General features: G+C 50.9%; 1 protein-coding gene across 1 annotated transcript; it reads left to right on the top strand.

Annotated features, from left to right (window-relative positions):
- Positions 1 to 52: 52 nt before the first annotated feature.
- On the top strand, positions 53 to 17,960 carry Itgb7 (integrin subunit beta 7). The gene is made up of 15 exons (XM_052749043.1): positions 53 to 130; positions 6,618 to 6,821; positions 8,886 to 9,087; positions 9,177 to 9,347; positions 9,953 to 10,194; positions 10,544 to 10,702; positions 11,017 to 11,112; positions 11,283 to 11,372; positions 14,945 to 15,091; positions 15,418 to 15,611; positions 16,190 to 16,413; positions 16,560 to 16,779; positions 16,914 to 17,119; positions 17,303 to 17,463; positions 17,703 to 17,960. Exons 2-15 carry the CDS (start codon positions 6,621 to 6,623, stop codon positions 17,787 to 17,789), a joined length of 2,400 nt encoding a protein of 799 aa, XP_052605003.1. The 5' UTR covers positions 53 to 130; positions 6,618 to 6,620; the 3' UTR covers positions 17,790 to 17,960.
- Positions 17,961 to 18,306: the final 346 nt, after the last annotated feature.

Below are 18,306 nucleotides of genomic sequence, written 5' to 3'. Positions count from 1 at the left end.
CTAGATCAGCCACCCTCCGAGAGTCCCCCCACCCAGGGCGTTGTCACTTCCTCCTCTGCAGCCTCTAGATCCGTACACAAGGGCTGCTCCTGCCGCCGCCGCCAGAGGAAGGGCTGCTCCGAAAGCACCTGTGAGTACCACCAGGGCGCCAGCCCACCACCTCCCCTCCTCACCCAGGCCCACTTGTTCCCTACCTCTTGGGAAGAAGGCTGTGACCTGGGTTCTCCAGTACCTTGTCCAGTCTTGAGAAAGGCTCTGAACCCCAGTCTGCATTCCTATGGTCCCCGGTATCTCCTTCTCTGGCATCACAGCCTCCTGTGGCTGCTCATCCATTGCTTTCTCCAGTGGAGCCAGAGGGAGGGAAGGAGAGAGACCGAGATGCTATGAGTGAGTGATCTCCGTGGGCCAAGGCTTATACCAGCATGGTCTCCTGTCCCTGGATGCTCTCCTTGCAGCTTGATGTTTTTTCCACAGCCCAGGATTCTTCCCACTTGGCTCCTTGGCCACAGACTCCACATTCCAGGGCTACCGAAGCTTGTGTTACCGACAGAGTTAGTACTGTCAAGGCACAGTCACAATCATAACTTAATTATTTGTGGGCTGGGGCCATAGTTCGCTGGCCTAGCTTGCGTGAGGCCCTGGCTTCATAGTTCACTGGGGAAGCTTGAGTGAACTTGATCCTCTGCACCTAAAAACTTTTTTTTTTTTTTTACTTAGATTCATAAGGAATCATAACAAGCAAAACATAACTCTGATTCAGAGTCATTGTGGGGTATAGTGGAATAACAACTGAGTCCAGAATTGGAATAAGAATTATTTAGTCTGGGCTGAGCATGGTGACTCATCCCAGCACTCTTGGGAAGCAGAGGCAGGTAGATCTCTGTGAGTTCAAAGCCAGCCTGGTCTACAGAGGGAGTTCCAAGACATCAAGGACTACATAGAAAAACTTTGTCTCAAAAAAAAAAGTTTTTTTTTTTTTTTTTCCAGCCAGGAGGCTTGAGATGCCTTAATCCTTGGACCCCATCCTGTGCCCTGGGTGTCCTTGGCTCATTGCTGGGGAACTGCAGCTTCTCTTTGCAAGGAGGGGGTTGAGGTAGAAAGTTCTTCCCGTCTCTGATTAGGACTAGAGAGAAAAAGAAGTGTGAAGCATAGAAAACACCAGAGTGGTATAAAAAAAAACATAATAATAGGAAGGGGAGAGACAGACGCAGGCAGCAAGATGCGTGGATCGCTGAGGTAGGAAGAAGGGGACAGAACTGAGAAGGGTGGGGGAGGCCATCTATGAGTTCAGAGCCCCCTTTAGGAGAGGTGAGTGGACTTGAGGTCTCTATCTTGGGAACGGGGTGGCAGCGGGCCCCATCTATGAGATGAGTCAAAGCTGAGCTTTTTGCTGCAGTCTCGAGCCTCCCCGACCACAGCACAGCAGAAGGCACGCAGGTCTGAGGTTTCACTGAGGCTGTGCCTGGGGTCAGCCTCTCCTGAGAGCAGAAGTTCTGCGATGTACTACACCCACCTGAGGTCACATGGGGTTGTGAGCAGGATGGGGTGTTCAACGGCTCAGTGCCCCCTTCCTTCCCCAGACCCCCTGTAGAGCGTCGGTACCCGAGTCTGGACCCAGGCTGAGGAGAATGTGGGTGCTTCCTGGCAGGCTGTTGTACGATGCTGGTGTTCAAGGGACACCATAGCACAATCCCGAGGGAGCTTATGCTGTCAATACTTAACTAATGCTGCAAATAAATGATGGGTGCCTGCTGATACCACAGATCTTCCAGAGGGTTCCTAGAGAGTCCGGGCGCCTGCTGATACCACAGATCTTCCAGAGGGTTCCTAGAGAGTCATCCGCACACACGTGACATGATGAGAGCATGTGTTTTCCTGTGTTTGTCATACGAGGCAATTAGAAACTATTCAGTTTTTGAGGTTGGAGTGATGGCTCAGTGGTTAAGAGCACTTGTTGCTCCTCCAGAAGACCCAGGTTTGATTCCCAGCATCCACATATTGGTTAACAATCATACACAACTCTGGTTTCAAGGGAGCTGATGCCCTCTTCTGACCTCAGAGGACATAAGTAGTACACAGATACACATGCAGAAAAAAATACGTAAAATAAAAAGAATAAATCCACAAAAAATTTTAAAATAAAGATAAAAAAGAAACTATTAAGTTTTTATGTAGAGTTGAGAATTGAAATGAGAGATTTGAATATGCTAGGCAAGGCTGTACTATTGAGCGACATTCATTAGACCCTAAATAATTGAATGTAACGCCCATCATTACAGAACTGGTCAACCACTACTTAGTTTATCCATACAATGGGAATTTATTTGGAAATTCCTTATTTCAAATTAAATTAAGAATTTTGAGACAGGCCGGGTGGTGGTGACACATGTCTTTAATCCCAGCACCTGGGAGGCAGAGGCAGACCGATTTCTTTGAGGCCAGCCTGCTCTACAGAGTGAGTTCTAGGACAGCCTGGGCCACACAGAGAAACCCTGTCTCAAAAAAAAAAAAAAAAAAAAAAAGGCAAAAACCAAAAACAAACCAGAAAATCTTATTTTGGGGCCAGAGAAACGGTTCAGTGGCTATAAGCATTGGCTGTTCTTTCAGGGGTTCTGGGTTTGATTTTCCAGGACCCACATGGCAGTTCACAACCATCTGTAACTCTAGTTCCAGGGGACCTGACATTCTTTTCTTCATATGTGGACATCTCATCATCCTGGCACTGTTGGTTGAAGGCCGTTTTCCCCTATTGAGTGGTTGGGCACCTTTTTCAAAAATCAAAAAGGTAGCCAGGCGGTGGTGGCGCACGCCTTTAATCCCAGCACTCGGGAGGCAGAGCCAGGCGGATCTCTGTGAGTTCGAGGCCAGCCTGGTCTCCAAAGCGAGTTCCAGGAAAGGCGCAAAGCTACACAGAGAAACCCTGTCTCGAAAAACCAAAAAAAAAAAAAAAAAAAAAAAAAAAAAAAAAAATCAAAAAGGTGGATGGGCTTCCTTTTCCCTCCCTCCTTCCTTTCCCTCCCTCCTTCCTTTCCCTCCCTCCTTCCTTTCCCTCCCTCCTTCCTTTTCCCTCCCTCCTTCCTTTCCCTCCCTCCTTCCTTTCCCTCCCTCCTTCCTTTCCCTCCCTCCTTCCTTTCCCTCCCTCCTTCCTTTCCCTCCCTCCTTCCTTTCCCTCCCTCCTTCCTTTTCCCTCCCTCCTTCCTTTCCCTCCCTCCTTCCTTTTCCCTCCTTCCTTTCCCTCCCCTCCTTCCTTTCCCTCCCTCCTTCCTTTCCCTCCCTCCTTCCTTTCCCTCCCTCCTTCCTTTCCCTCCCTCCTTCCTTTCCCTCCCTCCTTCCTTTCCCTCCCTCCTTCCTTTCCCTCCCTCCTTCCTTTCCCTCCCTCCTTCCTTTTCCCTCCCTCCTTCCTTTCCCTCCCCTCCTTCCTTTCCCTCCCTCCTTCCTTTTCCCTCCTTCCTTTCCCTCCCTCCTTCCTTTCCCTCCCTCCTTCCTTTCCCTCCCTCCTTCCTTTTCCTCCCTCCTTCCTTTTCCCTCCCTCCTTCCTTTCCCTCCCTCCTTCCTTTCCCTCCCTCCTTCCTTCCTTCTTTCCCCATCTTCCTCCTCTTTCTCCTCCTCCCCCGTGTTTTGTTTCTTATTTCTTTTTTCTTAAAGACAAGGTCTCTCTCTGTAGCCCCAACTGGCCTGGAACTCGTTCTGTAGACCAGGCTGGCCTTGAACTCATGGAGATCCACCTGCCTCTGCCTCCCGAATGCCATCACACCTGCCCGAAGCCTCAATTCCAGTCCATTGATTCATACACCTAGTTTTGATTAATGTGGCTTTATTCATTTATTTATTTATTTATTTATTTATTTTTTTTCGAGACAGGGTTTCTCTGTGTAGCTTTGCGCCTTTCCTGGAACTCACTTGGTAGCCCAGGCTGGCCTCGAACTCACAGAGATCCGCCTGGCTCTGCCTCCCGAGTGCTGGGATTAAAGGCGTGCGCCACCACCGCCCGGCTTTATTCATTTATTTTTCAAGACAGGGTTTCTCTGTGTATCCATGGCTGTCCTGGAGGTCAATCTGTAGACCAGGCTGGCCTCAAAGGCTTTGTTTATTTTTGGTTAATTAATTGATTAATTTTTTTTTTTTTTTGCTTTTCTTTTTCTTTCTTTTTTTTTTTTTTTTTTTCTTTTTCGAGACAGGATTTCTTTGTGTAACAGCACTGGGTGTCCTGGAACTCACTCTGTACACCAGGCTGGTCTTGAACTCACAGAGATCCACACTGGAACTGGACAGGTGTGAGCATGTGGGTGCTGGGAATTGAACCTGGGTCCTCTGGAAGAACAGCCAGTGCTCTCAACCCTCTGAGCCATCTCTCCAGCCCCCTGATTAAACCAATTTTTGAAACAGGGTCTCATGTAGTCTAGGCTGGCCTCCACATTCAATGGGATGACAGGCATGCACTGCCATATCTAACATTTTTATTTTATTTTATTATTATCATTATTTTTTTTTTGACTTTTTGAAACACGATTTCTCTGTGTAGCTTTGGAGCCTGTCCTGGAACTTGCTCTGTAGACTAGCTGGCCTTGAAATCACAGAGGCCCACCTGCCTGTGCCTCCCAAATGCTGGGATTAAAAGCGTGTGCCACCACTACCTGGCGTCAATTTTTACTTTTTAAAACTAAATTAAAATTTTATTTTTTGTTTTTTTGAGGCAGGGTTTCTCTGTGTGACCCTGGCTGTCCTGGAACTCACTGTGTAGACCAGGCTGGCCTGGAACTCACAGAGATCCTCCTGCCTCTGCCTCCTGAGTGCTGGGATTGCCACCACCACCCAGCAGGCCTGTTCAATTTTTAAAATTAACTAATTAATTAACTTTGCAGTATAATCTAGGACCTCACACATAGTCACACTTTCTACCACTGAACTACACTCCCAGCCACAGAAAATTTGCCTGGGTGTGGCAACTCATACCCATCATCCTGAGAGGGAAAAGCAGGATTGCCTTGAGTTCAAGCCCAGCCTGGGCTGTACAGAGAGGATCAGGCCAGCCAGGCCCCTGTCTCCAAAACACCGAAACAAAAGCAACAATAGAAAAACATCCGGAGAGCTAGCTGGTGAGCAAAGAAGCCTGCAGCTGGGCCTGATGACCTACCCCACGATCCGGCCTCCACCCACGTGCTATGACATGTGCCTGCTCCCCACTACCCGTTAAACAAACAGGTATAAAACACAAAACAAAACTAAACTAAAACTATCAGGCCGAAGAGATGGCTCATCGGTTAAGAGCACTGGCTCTTCTCAAGGACTTGGGTTTGGTTCCCATGGCCGCTCACCATTACCTCCAACTTCAGTTCAAGGGGATCCGCTGCTCTCCTCTGCCCTCCAAGGACACCAGGGACACACAGGGTGCACAGACAGAATAACAAAATAAAATATAAATCCCAACATCCACAAGAACTTCTTAGTAGCTGCCCTTCCTCTGGGCTACTGTGTCTACTGTGTGGGACCACCCTTCCCTGACCACACTCCCCCATCTGCACCCCCTTTCCTCTTATTTCCATTCTCCCTTTGCTTATTATTCAGATTTCAAGGCTGTCAGATTATTTACTCAACTGCTCCACTTACAAATGTGGAGACTGAGGCCTGGGGGTGGGGGCGGGGCGGGGAGTGATTGACATGCTACAGAGCCAGTGAGGGATCTGGGTGGGAAAGAGTCTGGTGAGTCTCATTTGGTTCCACCCTCACTGCAGCCTGGAACGTTGGTGAAGGGATCTGGGTCTAGTCTTTACTACTCCAGAGCCCCTCACCCTCCCTGCCTCCCTCCTTCCCTCCTTCCCTCCCTTCCTTCTTATTTGTTTTTGAGAGAGGTCTCCTAAGGAGACCTGCCTTGCCTGGAACTTGCTTTGAAGACCAGGCTGGCCTCAAACTCACAGAGATCCCCCTGCCTCTGCCCCTGGGTTTTTTGTTGTTGTTGTTGTTTTGTTTTTAATGTGTATGTGTGTGTACCTGTACGTGAGTATGTGCACATGTGTGCAGGTGCCCACGGAGGCCCTGGAGATCGTGTTACAGGTAGGCTGTAATCTGCCTGAAGTAGGATGAAAATAGGACTCCAGAAAAAACAGTGTGTACCCCTCTTCTGTTTTTAAAAAAGCTGGCATTTATTTTCATTTTATGACTATGGGTGTTTTTACTCCATGTATGTCTGTGTGCCACTTGTGTGCCTGGTGCTCTTGGAGGCCAGAGAGTGTGTGTGTCGGATCCCCTGGAACTGGAGTTACAGAAAGTTGTGAGCTGGCATGCCATGTGGGTGCTAGGAATGGAGCCCAGGATGGGAGGGCGTCCTCCGGAAGAGCACCCAGTGCCCTTAACCACTGAGCCGTCTCTGCAGCCCCCTGGGTACCTGAAGTGTACACAGAGGAACACGGGTCTCTGAGACCCCTCCCCTGCTCTGGCACCTGTCACTTCCCATCATTTTGAAAAAGCTGCTGGATCCATAGGAGGATGTGAAACTCTCAGGAGAGACATGGAGTTGGAGTAAAGTTCAGCAGGGTGACCACGAGCTAAGTTGAGGGGATGAGAGCTTGGGGCCTTCCCTGAGGACTCACGTACGTGTCTGTCTTTATATCCCATTACAGGCCATGGTGGATAAATCAACTGTTCTCGTCTTCCTGCTGGTTCTGTGCGGAGGTGAGAGTGAGTCGGATACCAAGATCACATCTTCAGAGGAGGCCACAGAATGGGGGGATACTGACTTGCCTCGGACCGGATCCTGCCAGCCAGCTCCTTCCTGCCAGAAGTGCATCCTCTCACACCCCAGCTGTGCCTGGTGCAAACAGCTGGTAAAGATGTGTCTGTGGCCCTTGAACCACGCGTATGTGTGTGCACAGCCTGGACATGCGTGTGTGTTGTGTGGGCGTGTCTGTGATCTTGCTGGGTATGTATGACTCGTGTGTGTGTGCGTTTCTATGCATATATGAAAGAGCCTGTAACCTAGGAGCTCAGAGGAGGATGTCCCTGTGGGAATTCGTGCTTATGTATGTATTGGCCAGTTCAGTGTTCTGTGACAAAATGTCATTGACTGAATGTCTTAAATAACGGAGACATATTTCTTATGATTCGAGAGACTGGGGAATACAAGAGCAAAATGCTGGCTCCTTTGGCTCTCCCTGGAGTGATTTTTTCCTAGTTTAGAGATGGGCTACTTTCTTGCTATGTTATTACTAGGGAATTGGAGTTTAGGGAGGGAGGTCTTCAGCTGTCTATTCTTTTTAAAAATATTTATTTATTTTGTGTGTATATGTGTGTGCATGAGTGTGTGGGTGTGCACCATGTGTGTGTGCAGGCACCTGTGGAGGTCAGAAGAGAGTGTTGGATCCTTTGGAACCGGAGTTACTGGTTGTGAACCACCATGTGGGTGCTGGGAACTGAACTTGGGTTCTCTGAAAGAACAGTAAGTGCTCTTCACCATGCAGCCACCTCTGCAGCCCCAGCTGTCACATCTTAAAAGGGCACACCTCATCATGAGGGTCCCACACTCATGACTTCACCTAAAAGCAATTACCTCCAAAGGTCGGGGATAGTGGTGCACGCCTTTAATCCCAGCACTCGCAGAAGCAGAACAGACGGATCTCTGTGAGTTCAAAACCAGCCTGGTCTACATAGTGAGTTCCAGGACAGCCAGGGCTACGTAGTGAGTGAGTGAGACCCTGTCTCAGGGAGTCAATAAATAAACCCGGGAATTTGGAGAGATAATCAGTTCATAGCAGAAAGTGCATGAGGGGGCTTCTGAGTCTGTCTCGGGCATGTATGTACAGATTATTGTGTCCCCGCCTGCAACTTGGCCTGAAGAACGAAGGAAGGGAGGACTTCCAAAAACCCGTGGGCTTAAGATGAGAGTGGTGGGAGGCGGCCGGAGGGAAGGCTTGGGGTACCTGAGGAGCAAAGGATGCTGGGAAGTGTGTATTCCTTGCTGGGCCAGCAAAGCTGTTCTTTGTTAAAGAGGAGGTGCTCACAGAGGAGCTGAAGAGGCTCAGGAGCAACAGTGTCCCTCACAGGAAGATGGAGAGTTAGATCAGTGCAGGCTTGGGTAGGAGATGGGCACCCTCATAGGGAGCCATGTTTCCAGCTGCTGGGAGGGCCCGAGAAGCTAGTGATAGTGAAACGGGAAGACATGGACTCTGTGGGAGGCAGAGGTCCTAGGCAGTAGCTACCTCCTCCAATCCCTAGACCAGGGCTGGCACCCATGCCCACTGAGAAAGCCACCCTAACCATTTCCTTCCACTGTGGCTTTCCAGTCAGTGTAGGGTACCAGACATCGTCATCGTCATCGTCATCATCATCATCATCAATCATCATCATCATCATCATCATCATCATCATCATCATCGTGTGTGTGTGTGTGTGTGTGTGTGTGTGTGTGTGTGTGTGTGTGTGTGTTCGCCTGCGTGCCTTTTTCTGTCTATCCTCCTTCTTCCCAGAAACTGGGTGTGACTGACCCCCTTCCCATTTTGATCTGATTATGCAGGGGAAGTTGGACTACCAAGTCCTTTTTTCCTGTAGCCTTGAGGTCTCTGAGATCTCAACAGGAAGTCTGTGGTTCTAATGAGAGGGGCTAGGGGGGTGGCTGCGGGAAGGGGAGTTGAGATCAGGAGACAGGGTGTGGGGTGTGGGGAGAACTGCTACAGGATGTGGGGCGCTGGTGAAGAAGAAAGAACTATCTGTGTTCACAGTAGCTGTGGAGGTAAGTGGACGTGAGAATAAATCAGGGCTCAGGGAAGCTGGCTGAAATCAGAGCGCGGTGGGCAGATGATTGCAAGCGGTGGCGTTTGCAGGGTGGTGGTGGGAGTCGGACTGAAGGGCTGTTGGGGCCTGGGGTTCCAATGCGCCTCCTCCTGGGGCCACAGAACTTCACCGCCTCCGGGGAGGCAGAGGCCCGGCGCTGCGCGCGGCGAGAGGAGCTGCTGGCCCGCGGGTGCCCCGAGCAGGAACTGGAGGAGCCGCGCGGCCACCAGGAGGTGCTGCAGGACAAGCCGCTCAGCCAGGGAGACCGTGGCGAGGGGGCCACCCAGCTGGCCCCGCAGCGGATCCGGGTCACGCTGCGACCAGGTGGGTCTCGGGTGGTGGCTCGGGGTGGATGTCTGGGCTGGGCCTCGAATGCACTGGGCTGCTGAGTCAAGACCCCCTTTGTCTATCAGGGGAACCACAGAAATTCCGGGTCCGCTTTCTCCGAGCTGCCGGATACCCGGTGGACCTGTATTACCTTATGGACCTGAGTTACTCAATGAAGGATGACCTGGAACGCGTGCGCCAGCTCGGGCACGCCCTGCTGGTCCGGTTGCAGGAGGTCACCCATTCTGTGCGCATAGGTGAGCGTGCATTCACTACCCAGACCCTGCCAGCCCTGGTCGCTGCTTTTAGCTTCTGCTATCGCCTTAGACTCTCCCAGCGTTTTAACAGACCTGATCAGGCCATTGTATCTTGACATCTCTTCCAAGAGACACTCATTTAGGTGTAAGCTCGAGGGGATTTCGGATTGACCATAGGAGAACCCCTTGCTAGACAGAGGGCTAGCTGAGGCTCAGAATCTAAGAGACGGTTCAGACAGACAGCTGCCCTTATGCCCTTATGCCCTTATGCTACCGTCTCAACCCAGTGTCTTTTGCACAGCCCAGCGCTACGTTCCTGCTCCACGTTCTGTAATGATTTTTCCCCCTTTGCTCAAAAGCTCCCCCTCTGTTGCCACCCGCTGCTTCTATACCCTTGACTCTGGCTTCCTCAGACTCCAGGAAGCCTGGCTTGCCCCTTTTGGCTCCTCCTCTTCATGAGCTGGTGGTGCCACAGTTTTGCCCTTGCCAGGTGCCGGGTCCCTGCCTTCTAGGTGCGCCCTCCTGCCTGAGTATTTAGCAGTGACTCTTCCATCCTGCTGGTGCCTCGTGACCTCTGGCACAGCCTCCTTGCTCCTTGCTCTCAGGTTTTGGCTCCTTCGTGGACAAAACAGTGCTGCCCTTTGTAAGCACGGTGCCCTCCAAGCTTCATCACCCATGTCCCAGCCGCCTGGAGCGCTGTCAGCCTCCCTTCAGCTTCCACCACGTGCTGTCCCTCACTGGGGACGCTCAAGCCTTTGAGAGAGAGGTGGGGCGCCAGAATGTCTCTGGCAACCTGGACTCCCCTGAAGGCGGCTTTGATGCCATTTTGCAGGCTGCCCTCTGCCAGGTGAGGAAATGGGGTCAGGATCTGAGTCCCAGGAGCTGTCTGGGGCTGGGACTGCCTGTGATGGATGCGTGATGCACAAAACCATCTCAGTGTGGTCTGCACGTTTATCTCGGCAGGTGTCTGGTAGGCTGGATAGTTTATTTACCTCGAGAAAGAGGCACTTTTCCTAATTTACAAGAGGACCTCCACTAACAGCAGACTTGTTTGGGGAGGGGGTTCAGAGAGCTTGGAACAGGGAATTAGAGACAGAGAGAGGGACAAACCGGCCTATTTCGCACCCATTTCTTTGATCGGGATAGCTCAAGTGCCATGCCTGGGTGTACACGTTGCCCGCCTCCTTTCCCCTCAGGAGCAGATTGGCTGGAGAAACGTGTCCCGACTTCTGGTGTTCACTTCAGACGACACTTTCCACACAGCCGGGGATGGGAAACTGGGTGGCATTTTCATGCCTAGTGACGGGCGCTGCCATTTGGACAGCAATGGCGTCTACGTCCACAGTGCGGAGTTTGTGAGTCGCCCCTCGCCCCAGCCCTCCCCTCCATCTGAGCAGCATCTCTTCTTGCAGTCTTATACTCACTGGAAAGCATCCTGCACCCTGTAACCCTGCCCCCTTCTCTATGTCCCGAGCTGCCATGACAAGAACACCCCCCCTCATCCCCACCCCCACCCCACACCATTCTCTCCTACCTCCTTGGTCTGCCCAGCCTCCAGGGCTCCTCCTACTGGTAGAACTGAGTCCTGCTTGCTTTTTTTTCCCCCTGAGGGTATGTGGCACACTAAAGGGAGATGAGCTATAGTCATTTGTTCCCTGCCCTACCTCAGGACTACCCCTCTGTGGGTCAAATAGCCCAGGCCCTCACTGCAGCGAACATCCAGCCGATATTTGCTGTGACCAGCCCAACACTGCCTGTTTATCAGGTGAGAGCTCTGAGTGAAGACCTCCCAGCCCAGCCCATTCTTTCTTCATCCCCGCCACCCCCCCCGCCACCCCCCCCCCCCCGTTCTTCCCACGTCACTCTTTCCAGACCCCCAGGAGCCCATCCTCTTAACGCTTTATTCATCACCTCCCTCCCTTCCTCATAACGCAGGAGCTGAGCCAGCTGATTCCCAAGTCTGCTGTTGGGGAGTTGAGGGAAGACTCCAGCAATGTGGTGCAGCTCATCATGGATGCTTATGATGTGAGGGGAGAGTGGTGGGTGGGCAATGGCAGGGCGGGGCGAGGGAGAAGGGGTCCTCGGGTGTCAGGGCATAACTAAGCGGGCATGACCACTTTGAGTTCTACCATTTCATGGCTCCTATCTGCACATGGCCTCCATTAGCAGTTCATATATTCACATTCATAAATATATTTAAAGTGTTTGCCATATTGAGGATTGCCTGTGCCTGGGCAAACACCCTGCCACTGAGCTATATCCCTTACTTTACATAACTTTATCTCTTTTCACTGATTTAAAGAATATTTAAGGGGACCCGGAGAGATGGCTCAGTATTTAAGAGCAATGGCTGCTCTTCCAGAGGACCTGGTTTTTGTTCCCAGCGCCCACGTGGCAGCTCACAACCAACTGTAAATATGGTTTTAGAGCATCTGATGCCCTCTTCTGGCCTTCATGGGGACTGTGTGCACGTGATGCACAGATTCACATGCAGGCAACACACCCATACACATGAAATAAGAACAATTCTAAAATTATTTAATATTCGTACATAAATAATGTGTTTAGATCAGATCCACCTCCTCATTCTCTCCCCTCTAATTCCCTCTTAGACCCCCCACAACTTTCCCCCCTCAATTTCATGTTTTTTTTTTAATGCCCACTGATCCCATTTAATACTGCATGTATGTATATGGGTTTGAAGAAAAATTTTTTAATAGATTATTTTGCGCATGTGTCTATGTGTGCGTGTGCACATGAGGTAGGCACACACGAATGCCACAGTGCACGTATCAAGGCAAGAGGTATGTGTGTGGCGCTGGTTCTCCCTTTCGACCTTTACGTTGAGAGTTCCGGGGATCTAACTCATCCAGCAAGTAAAGAAAGTGCCTTTGCTTGCTGAGCTATCTCTCTGGTCCCATCTCATTAAAAAAATGTTTTTTAAAGATTTATTTATTATTAACTTTTTATTTTATGTGTATGGGTGTTTTGCTAACGTGTATATATGTGCATGCCTGGTGACCATAAAGGTGAGGCGTCAGATCCCCTGGAACTAGAGTTATGGATGGTTGTGGGCGACGATGTTGGTCCTGAGAACCCAACACCAAGACCCTGTCTCAACAAACAGACCAATGAGCCGTCTCTCCAGCCCTTTGATATATATATATATATATTTTTTTTTTCCCGAGACAGGGTTTCTCTGTGTTGTTTTGGTGCCTGTCCTGGATCTCACTTTGTAGACCAGGCTGGCCTCTAACTCACAGAGATCCACTTGGCTCTGCCTCCCGAGTGCTGGGATTAAAGGCGTGTGCCACCACTGCCTGACCCCTTCGATAATTTTTAATTTGATTTTGTTGTTTGTTAGTTTTTATTTTTTATTTTTTTTTTTTTTTAAAGATTCATTTATTTATTACATAGGCAGCGTTCTGTTTGCATGTGTCCCTGCAGGTCAGAAGAGGGCGCCAGATCTCATTACAGATGGCTGTGAGCCACCATGTGGGTGCTGGGAATTGAACTCAGGACCTCTGGAAGAACAGCCAGTGTTCTCAACCTCTGAGCCATCTCTCCAGCCCTGTTTGTTAGTTTTTAGAGATAGAGTCTTGCTATTTAGCCCTGGCTGGCCTGGAATTCACTATGTAGATCAGGCTGGCCTTGAACTTTCAGCAATCCACCTACCTGCCTCTGGCTTCTGAGCTCTGGGATAACAGTTGTGTCTTACCATGCCCAGTGTGTACAGTGTTGGGGATTAAATCCAGGTTACATCCAGGGTCTCTTGTACGCTGAATATGAATTCTAATACTGAGCTACATCCTCAACCCTTTACTTTTTTGTTTTGTTTTGTTTCATTTTGTCTTCAAGCCTGGGTTTTTCTGTGTTGCTCTGGCTATCCTGGAACTCCCTCTGTAGATCAGGCTGGCCTCGAACTCAGAGATTTTTCCTGCCTCTGCCTCCGGAGTGCTTGGTTTAAAGGTGTGCACTACCATAGCCTGACTAACCCTTTACTTTTTATTTGGAGATACTGTGTAGTATTGAAATGTCCATACCCTTGCCTTGTCTTTAGATTACCATCCTGTGCCAGCAGGTCCCACACCCCACCTGCTTTATTATTATTATTATTATTATTATTATTATTATTATTATTATTATTATTATTGAGGAAATAGACCCAGGAAGGTCTAAACCTGAAGGAGGGGAGCCCCATGCTTGCACTAAATTTGTAATAATTCAGAAACAGAATTTCATGAATTTTGAATGTTTCTTGGGCTTAAGTCTCATTTCTGCTCTAGACTGTAGACCTTTTTCTATTTTTTTTTTTTTTCTTTTCTTTTTTTTTTTTTGGTTTTTTCAAGACAGGGTTTCTCTGTGTAGCTTTGCGCCTTTCCTGGAATTCGCTTTGGAGACCAGGCTGGCCTCGAACTCACAGAGATCCACCTGCCTCTGCCTCCCGAGTGCTGGGATTAAAGGCGTGCGCCACCACCGCCCGGCCTATTTTTTTTTTTTTTTTTTGGTTTTTCGAGACAGGGTTTCTCTGTGTAGCTTTGCGCCTTTCCTGGATCTCGCGCTGTAGACCAGGCTGGCCTCGAACTCACAGAGATCCGCCTGGCTCTGCCTCCCGTGTGCTGGGATTAAAGGCGTGCGCCACCACCGCCCGGCCTATTTTTTTTTTTTTAAATACAGGGTTTCTCTGTGTAGTCCTGGCTGTCCTGGAACTCCTGTGGAAGCCAGGCTGGCCTTGAACTCACAGAGATCCGCCTACCTTGGCTTCCCCAATGCTGGGATTAAAGGTGTGTAACACCATGCCTGACTGTAGGGCTCTCGATAGCAAGAGATTATTGTTATCTGGATGTGCTGTCACATGCCTATAATTTCACACCGGGAGGCAGAGGCAGAAGGATCAGGAATTCTTGAGGTCAGTTTAGGCCACAGGAGACCCTTTCTCAATACATAACAAGGATGTGTCCTCAATCTTGGTGAGATGATTGGAGCTATATAACTCAGTGGGTGCTTGCCTAGCCTACTGGATTCTATTCAAATCACTCCCTACCAAAGACAAATCTTTTTATCTTATTTTTTGTTTTATATACATTGGTGTTTTGCCTGCATGTATGTCTGTATGTGGGATCCCTTGGAAATGGAGTTACAGACAGCTGTGAGCTGCCATATGGGTGCTGGGAATTGAACCCAGGTCCTGTGGAAGAGCAGCCAGTGCTCTTAACCACTGAGCCATCTCTCCAGCCCCCAAAGACAAATCTCTTAACCATGGTGCAAAATCTTGAGACAGTGTTGACCTTTCCAGAGTAAACATACTGAAAAAAGTCTGCCTGTTAGATCTTACACACACAGGCTGTGTGTCCTGGTTTGGATTTGACAAACAGTCATTTCACAGGCTGCTATGCTACAGCTGAGTTCTCTGGCTCCTGGGTATTCCAGGATGGTCCTTCTTCAGAAATTACTTCCAACTGGGAGGATGGGAGGAGCCCCGGGGTGCGAGAGAGAGATATAAGCAGAACTAGGAGTGAATAAGAGGGTAGAAAGTGGGGTGTCTTGTGGGCGGGGTGCTGCCGTCACATGGCTACCTCCTCCCTCCCTTTCCACAGAGCCTGTCATCCACCGTGACCCTTCAACACTCCTCACTCCCTCCTGGAGTCAACATCTCTTTTGAATCTCACTGTAGGGGTCCTGAGAAGAGGGAGGGTGAGGCTGGGGACCGGGGACAGTGCAGTAACATCCGAGTCAACCAGACGGTAAGAGCCAGCCAGCAGGGATAGATACATAAAAGTGGGAAACAGAAGCAGGAAAATATATGGGGGCAGCCATGGAGAGGAGGGGTAGGCTTCCACTCATTCTTAATTTACTGCATGGTCAGTGGGCTTAGGGGTGTGTGTGCACACATGAGGATGTGTATAGCTTGTGTGTGTATGAACACAAGGGTATATATAGCTTAGGGGTATGTGTGTGCCCACATGAGGGTGTGTGTAGCTTAGGTGTGTGTGTGTTGTGTGTGTGAGTGTGCGTGCGCGTGCACGCACACGAGGGTGTGTATAGCTTCGTCTGGTCCTCCTATCTTCAGGTAGACTTCTGGGTTACTCTTCAAGCCACTCACTGCCTCCCAGAGCCCCATCTCCTACGGCTCTGGGCCCTCGGCTTCTCGGAAGAGTTGACTGTGGAGTTACACACTCTGTGTGACTGTAACTGTAGTGACGCCCAACCCCACGCTCCCCACTGCAGCGATGGCCAGGGGGACCTTCAGTGCGGGATATGCAGGTGAGGGAGGGCTTTACGTGCTCCTCCGGCTCCCATGACCCTCTGCTTGCATTCCTCCTCCTTTGCTTCCTGCCCCCTGGAGCATCCTAGACCCCTTAGGACTCCATCTGAATGTCATGCCCCGAAGAAGCTTCCCATATATGCTGAGGCCTTCTCCTTGACGCGAATCCCTCCACTCTTTCCTCCACCCTGGGCCCCCTATTGTAGCCTGGTATCATTGTTCCAGCTACTCTGTCTCCATCTCCCTTGAGAACATGGGCCTAGAGCAGTGGTTCTCAACCTTCCTAACGCTGTGTGAGCTTTTAATAGTTTCCTCAGATTGTGGTAATCGCCCCTCCCCCCGCCCCCAACCATAAAATTATTTTTGCTGCTACTTCACAACTGTAATTTTGCGACTGTTATGAATCATAATGTAAATATCTGGGTTTCCCCATGATCTAAAGCAACTCTTGTGAAAGGGTCATGTGACTCTCAAAGGTCGTGACCCACAGGTTGAGAACCACTGGCCTAGAGGCTCTTGGGAGACAGGCCAGAGATGGTCAAACTCTGACCCATCTCTCTCTGCTTTCCCCTCCCAGCTGTGCCCCTGGCCGCCTTGGTCAGCTGTGTGAGTGCTCTGAGGCGGAACTGTCCTCCCCAGATCTGGAGTCTGGCTGCCGGGCCCCCGATGGGACAGGGCCCCTCTGCAGCGGGAAGGGGCGATGCCAATGCGGTCGGTGCAGCTGCAGCGGACAGAGCTCTGGGCGTTTGTGCGAGTGTGATGACGCCAGCTGTGAACGACACGAGGGCATCCTCTGTGGCGGTACTGGGGTCTTTGGGAGACGGGAGGGGTGGGAGGGCCTCCTGGGGCACTTGGGCTCGCCTGGCACAGTGGAGACGGACTGGAGCGGCATGCTGTGCCGACTGTGCGTGAGTATGGCGGTCACCCTGCGCACGGCTCTTCCCCAGGCTTTGGACACTGCCAGTGTGGAGTGTGCCACTGTCACGCCAACCGCACGGGCAGAGCGTGTGAGTGCAGTGAGAGCGTGGACGGCTGCGTCAGTCCTGGAGGAGGGCTCTGCAGTGGGCATGGACACTGCAGGTGCAACCGTTGCCAGTGCCAGGATGGTTACTACGGGGCCCTGTGTGACCAGTGTCTGGGCTGCCAGTCACCCTGTGAGCAGTACAGGTGAGGCCTCGGGAACCGGGGTACGGGGGCTTGCTCAGAACTCCTGCCTGCCTGCCTGTTCTCCTCTCCTGTGTGGGGGCGGGCTAGCAGGTAACAGCTGCCCAGATGGGAACTCACTGGCATTCACCGGACAGGGACTGTGCAGAGTGTGCGGCCTTTGGCACTGGTCCCCTGGCAGCCAACTGCAGCGTGGCCTGTGCTGATGTGAATGTGACCCTGGCCCTGGTCCCTAATTTGGATGATGGCTGGTGCAAAGAGAGGACACTAGACAACCGGCTGTTCTTCTTCCTGGTGGAGAATGTGGCTGGAGGAGTCATCCTGAGAGTGAGGCCCCAAGAGAGTAAGTGGGCGTTGGAACCTCAGAACTGGGGATGTGAATGAACCCAGGGCAAAGGTGGAGGGGGCTGAGGCCCTAGGGAGGAGGGCAACCTTGGGTTCTGCTGGGTCCTGTTCTCAGCGACCGGGCTGAGGGGGACACTCTTTGGGAAACTGTGCATCAGCTCTGATACCTTGGTCCTACCAGAGGGAGCAGATCACACCCGTGCCATCATACTGGGCTGCATAGGTGGCATTGTGGCAGTGGGACTAGGGCTAGTCCTGGCTTATCGGCTCTCCGTGGAAATCTATGATCGCCGTGAGTATAGCCGCTTTGAGAAGGAGAAGCAGCAGCTGAACTGGAAGCAGGTGAGGCCAGCTCCTGTGGCCACCAGTTAGGCTTTCCTTACTCGACTTCTCTGGTGGGTTTTCTCTTCCCCTTTCTGGTTCCCTAACCCATAACTAGCTCCAAAGCTCCCCCACCCACGTCCCTCCCTCAGCATAACCAGGCCTTCTAAGATCTGACTTAAGTTCTAGGTTGGCCTTGCAGAACTAGGTAATGGGGAGAGCCTGACATTTTCCTTACAGTTTGCAATGTTTTCCCACAGGACAGCAACCCTCTCTACAAAAGTGCCATCACAACCACGATCAACCCCCGCTTCCAAGGGACAAACCCTCCGGGTCCCTCTCTCTGACCCAGGCAGCTCACTTAGGACTCTTGTCTTGGAGGACAGTGGGGAGCAGTGGGCAGGGTCTGTCAGGTGGCCGTCAATCTGTTTTCAGAGTGACCTTCAGAGGGCTGCTTCCTACTGCCTGGACCATGCCCCACCTCACAAAGGGTTCTCGTACAATAAACTCTCGCCTCAGACTACAGCCTCCACTTTGCTTTACCCCAAGACAGAAAAGCAGACTGCCCAGCCCAGGTCTCAGGTCACCAGAGGGCAGGCATGTTTCTGTTGTGTGACCTGGGAACACCTGGGCCAGCAGAGTCTCAGGTGATGCTGATGGAGTTATCTACCACCTTCTACGGGACCTTACCTAGACAGGAGTCAGGACATAACTTGTCAGGCTGTCGAGAGCCTTTTTCTCAGCAAACATAGTAAGTTTTTGCCTCTGCTTGTTGCTCTTGTGTGGAGAAGAGAGGTTTCAGCAGAGCAGTTCACTCTGTTCCAAGTTGTATCGAGGGAAGAAAGGGAGCCTATTAAAACCATT

Source organism: Peromyscus californicus, unplaced genomic scaffold (genome assembly GCF_007827085.1).
Source record: "Peromyscus californicus insignis strain IS unplaced genomic scaffold, ASM782708v3 Scaffold_20__1_contigs__length_68692818, whole genome shotgun sequence".
Taxonomy (NCBI): domain Eukaryota; kingdom Metazoa; phylum Chordata; class Mammalia; order Rodentia; family Cricetidae; genus Peromyscus; species Peromyscus californicus.
This window is presented reverse-complemented; position numbering and strand designations above follow the sequence as displayed.

Excerpts from the sequence above, each read along its gene's own strand:
- Itgb7 (XM_052749043.1), top strand. The coding sequence starts at position 6,621 with ATGGTGGATAAATCAACTGTTCTCGTCTTCCTGCTGGTTCTGTGCGGA. Across the intron at positions 10,195-10,543 it reads TGCAGGCTGCCCTCTGCCAG|GAGCAGATTGGCTGGAGAAA; the intron begins GTGAGGAAATGG and ends CTTTCCCCTCAG. Across the intron at positions 15,092-15,417 it reads ACATCCGAGTCAACCAGACG|GTAGACTTCTGGGTTACTCT; the intron begins GTAAGAGCCAGC and ends TCCTATCTTCAG.